This window comes from Phaseolus vulgaris, chromosome 9 (genome assembly GCF_051622355.1).
Source record: "Phaseolus vulgaris cultivar YP4 chromosome 9, ASM5162235v1, whole genome shotgun sequence".
NCBI lineage: Eukaryota > Viridiplantae > Streptophyta > Magnoliopsida > Fabales > Fabaceae > Phaseolus > Phaseolus vulgaris.
In genome coordinates, this window is record NC_143506.1 from 38,812,925 (window position 1) to 38,819,716 (window position 6,792).

At 29.4% G+C, this 6,792-nt stretch overlaps 1 protein-coding gene across 1 annotated transcript; it reads left to right on the top strand.

Annotated features, from left to right (window-relative positions):
• The first annotated feature begins 4,050 nt into the window (after positions 1–4,050).
• On the top strand, positions 4,051–6,212 carry LBO1 (2-oxoglutarate (2OG) and Fe(II)-dependent oxygenase superfamily protein). The gene is made up of 4 exons (XM_068627498.2): positions 4,051–4,660; positions 4,793–5,040; positions 5,218–5,545; positions 5,698–6,212. Exons 1-4 carry the CDS (start codon positions 4,397–4,399, stop codon positions 5,956–5,958), a joined length of 1,101 nt encoding a protein of 366 aa, XP_068483599.1. The 5' UTR covers positions 4,051–4,396; the 3' UTR covers positions 5,959–6,212.
• Positions 6,213–6,792: the final 580 nt, after the last annotated feature.

The window sequence follows — 6,792 nt, forward strand, 5'->3', positions numbered from 1 at the left end:
TAAATTATAATTATTTTTTTTTCTGTTTGTTGTTTTATTTTATTGTAATAATAATTATTATAATATGAAATATAGAGTTTAAATTATAATTTATATATATATATATTTTTTTTTTTTAATTTATCGAGATGTTTTTTAAAATTAAAATTTTATTAATTTTTAAAATGGATAATTATTAAAAAAATTATAAAATAGAAATTATGTTAAAAAAAAAATTAGTTGATATAATGACTAAATTAGATATCATTTTAAAAATTAAAAAATAATAATTTTTAAATAATTTTTTTATTATTGTTAAATGATTTTTAAATTAATATTTAATTAACTACCAATATTTTTACTATTAAATTTATAATCTAAATAATTGGTAGTTAAAATATTAATAATTAATTAAATATAAATTTAGAATTTATTTAATAATAATATAAACTAATTTTTTTTTTAAATTTTTAAAATAGCCTCTATTTTAATTATTATAATAATAATTTTTTATTTTTTTAACTTTTAAAACTCTGTGTAAAGATTTATGATGATTTGATTTTGATGATGTGATTTTTCATATGATAAAAATTCAAAACTCCCCAAACAAACCCTGACATTTGACAACACAAGCAGTTATCAAATCATAAGACTCATAGTGACATGACAAGAAGCAAAATGAAATTTTTATTCACTAATCATAATTAGACATAGAATCATAAAGATCAACATATACACATAAAAAGGAAAAAGTTATTTTCTCGTGTGTTACTTATTTTCATTACTTGTATTAGTTTTGATTATATTAAGTTATTATTATTTGAAAAACTAATGTTTTTTTTTCACAATTTTCTTACACATTTTTTCATTAAAAAATGCATTATGATAAAAATAATTTCAAGCCATAACTTGTGAATTATTTTTATACATATAGGACCAATTTATTTTAAATTTTGTTGACAATGTACAACATCATCATGGCCATTCATGTGTTTTGTCCATGTCATGATGAAACAATTTGAAACTTTTTAAGAATGAAAATGGCAGGGACAAAAAATTTAACATTTTTTTTTAAATTAAATTAAAAATAGAACTCAAATTTATCATAATAGTCATTAACATTTTGGTAATTTACACATAAATATAAAAAATTGTAGAGAACTCTAAAAAATTGTTTTTGATATTATAGTTAATTTTTTAAGTGAAAATAAATCTTCTAGAATTTTGGCAATTATATTTTTGCTAAAAACAATTTTCCAGTTAGTTTGATGACACTAAATTCATTACTAAACAATTAGTTTGTTTGACAAAATGAACAAGTTTGCTTAATGATTTAATATAAACAATATAAATAGTTTTAATTAATTTTCAAAATTAAAGGTAAGAAGTGAAGTGCTAATAGAATAAACTAATATTTCATAGAAGCATACAACTTAAATACTGGACTTTTTAAATAATTTTTGAAAATTCACTCTAATTTTTTTTTAAATAATTCTTAAAAATTCACTGAAACTAAGAACATTTTATAGATTGCACTTGAATTAATTTTTTATGAGTTAATTTTATAAAGCTGAATTATTGACAATATTTTTGGAATATTTAATAAAAATGATAACACTGTTGGAGATATTTTTTTTTATAAAAGCTTATATGATAAAACTATTTAATGTGAAAAGTAAATTAAATTTTTAAGATGTAAAATTATTTTTACAAATTAGTGTATTCATAAACTAATTTCATCTTATAAGGATACTTATTTTAAATCTGAAATAACAATGTATTAAACTTTACTGTCTAAATATGATTGTTTACTTTATAAGAACTAATAATAATTGTTTTCTTTTGTTGAACCTAAACCTTGAACTTTAGTAACTTTACTCTTGAAAAAGAAAGCAACCAAACCTCCATTAGTGTGTTTGTGGTGAACTTGTACCATATTGTAGAAAACTGGTTAAGATAGAGGAAAAGTAAGAACACCATTGATTCTTTGTTGTGTGTAATTTTTCAATGATTCCAATACGTTCTTGCTTTTTTGTGGGGATATTTCCATTTCAGTAGACACATACTGTAGCATGCTGTAGTATGCATATATCCTTTAGTGGCTGCGTCCACTTACAAGCTTTTGTTTGTTTTTCTTTGTATTATTGGCATCATAAGAAAACGTCTGCAACTAAAATTCCCCCAGTTAAGCAAGTATAGGTGTCATCAATTCTTATCAAGGGAACAATTGCAATTTTATACAGTAATCACACTCACACGAATACTGTTACGACATAGACATATAAGTGAAGTGTTGTATAAGTATCGGTGTTTACTATGTATATTCGACACAGACATACTATTTAAGATGTGTGTTTGAACCTTATAGTTGCATAAATAGTTGCAGAAAGAAAGAAATCATGTGACATCAATTATTTTGTTAACATAACTATCAGACAAATTGTAATTAAAATTTCTATAGTGAAGATGTTCTTATACGTTTCTTGGTACTCATTTGTAAATAGTGACTACCTCAACTAGAAGACATGTGGGGGAAGAAAAAGTAAGGAAGATTAAACATGGAAGGGTGGACAAAAGGCACCATGACATATTACACTAGATTTGGTCTGCAAAATGGGGGCATTTTCTTTGGGGGGACAATTCAGAATGGTCCTACTATGGGTACATCTACTCTTACACTCAAACAAATCTTCTTTAACTTGTAGGGTAATATTCCATTCATATTACCTTAACACTGTTTAATCTTTCTGGTTTAAAGTAAATTACCTTAACACCAGTAGTTTTTATTTCTTTTCCTAGTTGAATATAATTCTCTACTTCATTTAGATGTTGGTTATGGCTTTCTTAATATAGAGATGTGTTATATAATAATATTTTTCACACAATCAAGTGACCCAATACAATGTACAGAGAATGCTTGCAGAAAATGTTATGTAATATATCTAAAAGAACATTTTGGGGTATCAGTGTAATTTCCTTTCCTCTTAATAAACCATGATTAGTAGTGTATTTTTTCATGTCCTTTTGTGATGTGGTTGATGATATCATGCATATCAGTTGATTAAGCATGGGAAAGAGATGCAACACTGATGCTATAATTTCATGTCATTGGTTTGATTGCTTAATTATTAGTGACTGATTAATTATTTTAGAAACCAATGGCATGGAAACAGAATAGAAATTTTAAACTTGTTAAATTACAGCACTAGCATAGAGTAAAAGGACTAGGAGTATGTTACACCACTTACCATGTGGCATGTGCACTTGCATAGATATTTCTTCCTCTTTTTGACAGAGAAAAAGGCATTAACAAAGAGGTTTGTGCCTCTTAAACTGCATTCATTGGCCAATAATTATATTGGTGTCACAACTGATGGAGTCACAGAAATGCACCAAATGTCCATAATAATGATTTGAAAGCCAATCAGTCATCAATAATGGCATTGGAAGCATGGTATATTTTTGGTAGCACTAGAAATCTCACTGCTCCAACTTGCAAATCAGTCTCAACTTCCTTGTTTTCTTGCCTCCAAACTGCTCCAAATGGAGGCTTCATTATGTCACCAACATTAGTATTTACAGATCACAAGGAATGAGTGATAGCAAAGAGAATTTAATCAAAGCTATTAAAGTAAAATAGTTGAATTGATGCAAGAGTAAGAGTTTATTTTTTTTTAAATGAAAAAAAAAATGTTAATTCAGATGACTCTTTAACGGTTATATGAGTGTTGATATGTTGACAACTTTGCACCGATCAAATTATAACTAAAAAAATAACTTTTTATTGAAATAAAACAATTTTTAAATTGTATTGATTAAATCAAAGTTGTAAATTGGTATCTTTCGATATACAATTGTCAAAGTAACATTTTTCTTAACTCAATTAGTAGGTGATAATTGAAGGCAGATTCACCGAGAATATGATTGAGAATGAATTAGAAAGAGATATCATTTACATTATCATCTATTCATAAATTATTGTTGATATAATTTTTAAGATAATTAACCTTCTTAAAGGAAAAAACACACTAACTTATTGTATATGGTAGTTTGTGATTAAATGATAATTTTGCATAGTTGATACAATATTTTCCCTTTAAAACTCTTTCTCTTTTTGTGAAACTAATGCTATTTAGGGTGCTTCACAATCAACAGTGAACATAGTTAATTCTCACTAGGCTTCATCCAACCTTCTTCTAAAAGGTTAAGAAGAAAAAAAAAGTGGGAGGTTTCACTTAACAGCATGATTCATGTGCCAATTATGCATAATTATGAACTGGTGTATTACTTAGGCACAATATTTTAATATGTAACGTCATAAAGGTCTAAATTCCACTATAAATAGAACATGGCTGAGAGGGTTGAGATATAGAGTAAGCAGTGTGTAGTGAAAACTGAAGGTGTAGATTCTGTTTCCATGCCTCCTGTTCCTATTTCTCCTGTCAAAGTTGGGCACATTGATGATGTCCAAGAGCTAAGAAAAACTAAGCCAAGGACAATTCCTCAAAGATTTGTACGAGACATGACAGAAAGACCAACACTTTCTACTACACCTCTCCCCCCATCAAATACTCACATGCCTGTCATTGATTTCTCTAAGTTTACCAATGGAAACAAAGAGGAAGTTCTTAGTGAAATTTTCAATCTTGCAACTGCTTGTGAAGAGTGGGGATTTTTTCAGGTGAATACCATTTGGTTCTTAGAAACACTACTACTGTTTGATAACTATTTAGACTTTCATTAACTAACCAAACTTACACATATTTTTGTCACATATTCCTTCATGGAAGCTAATGTTGATACTGGTCATTAGGTAATTAATCATGAGATTGATCTCAATCTGGTAGAGAGAATAGAGAACCTGAGCAGGGAGTTTTTCATGCTACCTTTGGAAGAGAAACAGAAATACCCTATGGCTCCTGGTACTGTTCAAGGGTATGGACAAGCTTTTGTTTTCTCAGAGGACCAGAAGTTGGACTGGTGCAACATGTTTGCTCTTGGACTTGAACCTGAATATGTTAGGAACCCAAATCTATGGCCAAAAAGACCAGAAAGATTCAGGTAACGTACATTGATGCTGCTCTTGAATCAAAAGTAGATTTTTATCTCACAATATAATTTTGTGTAATGATTGAACAACAAGAAAAACACTTTTAACAACTGGGTTTAAGTTTTGTCATTTTTATTCATTTAGCCCTATTTTTTTATGTTAGTTAAAAAACTCAAACACTCATGCAGTGAAACGGTGGAGGAGTACTCAGGAAAAATAAGGAAACTGTGCTATAATCTGTTAAAGTATATAGCTCTAGGCCTGGATTTGAAAGGGGATGTGTTTGAGAAGATGTTTGGTGTATCAGTGCAAGCTATAAGGATGAACTACTACCCTCCATGCTCCAGACCTGACCTGGTTTTGGGTCTGAGTCCCCATTCAGATGGAAGTGCCCTCACTGTGCTGCAGCAAGCAAAGGGAGGCCCAGTGGGACTTCAGATACTCAAAGACAATACATGGGTTCCTATTCAGCCAATTCCAAATGCTCTTGTCATTAACATTGGAGACACAATAGAAGTAAGTCCACTACTTCACTTTTTCTCTTTCCTTTTTTACTCTGTCTACAAAACTTTCAGCTACACAGTTGGTAGTTTCACTGACTTTTCTTTCCTTTTTTGATGTTTTGAACTCTTTCTCTCCTGGATTTGATCCTTATTTGCATCATGCAGGTTCTTACAAATGGAAAATACAGGAGTGTGGAGCATAGAGCAGTGGCTCATGAGGAGAAAGATAGACTCTCAATTGTGACATTTTTTGCTCCTAGCTATGATGTGGAGCTTGGTCCAATGCCAGAATTTGTGGATGAAAACCACCCATGCAAGTATAGAACATACAATCATGGAGAGTACAGTAAACACTATGTAACCAACAAGTTACAAGGGAAAAAGACACTGGACTTTGCCAAGATCCAAACCAAAAACACAAACTAGGATGGTCCCCAACTAGCTAGGAGTACTATAATTAGACTGACTATGTGTGTGTATATAATTGTGTTCCACATAAAAGTGCATCATGGTCAAATCTCTCAATTCTATTTCTGTTGAAAAATAGGCAAAGGAATTAGTTGGGGTGATGTAGGAGAGTGTGAATGTGGGTCACATACACAAGACTCAGTGTTTCTTATTCTAAATATGCATATGCTATGCTTTCAATGGAAAATTATAGTGACATCTTATTTTATAAAGCTTTATTGCCCAACTCTAGTATGTGGACATCAATGGTCCAAAGCACATAAAAAAACCAAGAATAAAGACAGTACCATTGCTCTCTCTAGCATTTTCTCATACGGAAAAGAAGCAAGCAATCATGTGGAGCACTTGCACACAAATATTTTATGAAAGAATCAAACAGAAGGGGATAAAATCATTGGCTGTCTTACTGTTCATAAGGGGTGAGACTTTTTCTGTGTGAGCAGAGCAAAGGGATCCCACAAGTTGTGATGGCTCATACTGATTCTCTCACCTGAAATGACATTTGGGTGCTTTAACTTAACCATTAATCAACAGTTTAATTAATAAAGTTATTCTAAACTATTCATGCATTCATTCTTCAATGTGTTTTATTTTTCAATTCCTTCTCTCATAACTCAGAAAGTTTCAATAATGTCATTTAAACAAGGGAAAATAACAAACCATTCTTATAGAGATAAAAATAATTAGTCACCATATTAACTAAATTATATATTATTCTAAACATTAAAAAATTATTTATATCTAAGGTGGTTTCAATTATTAATAAAAATTTATATCATGATTTTTAACTTG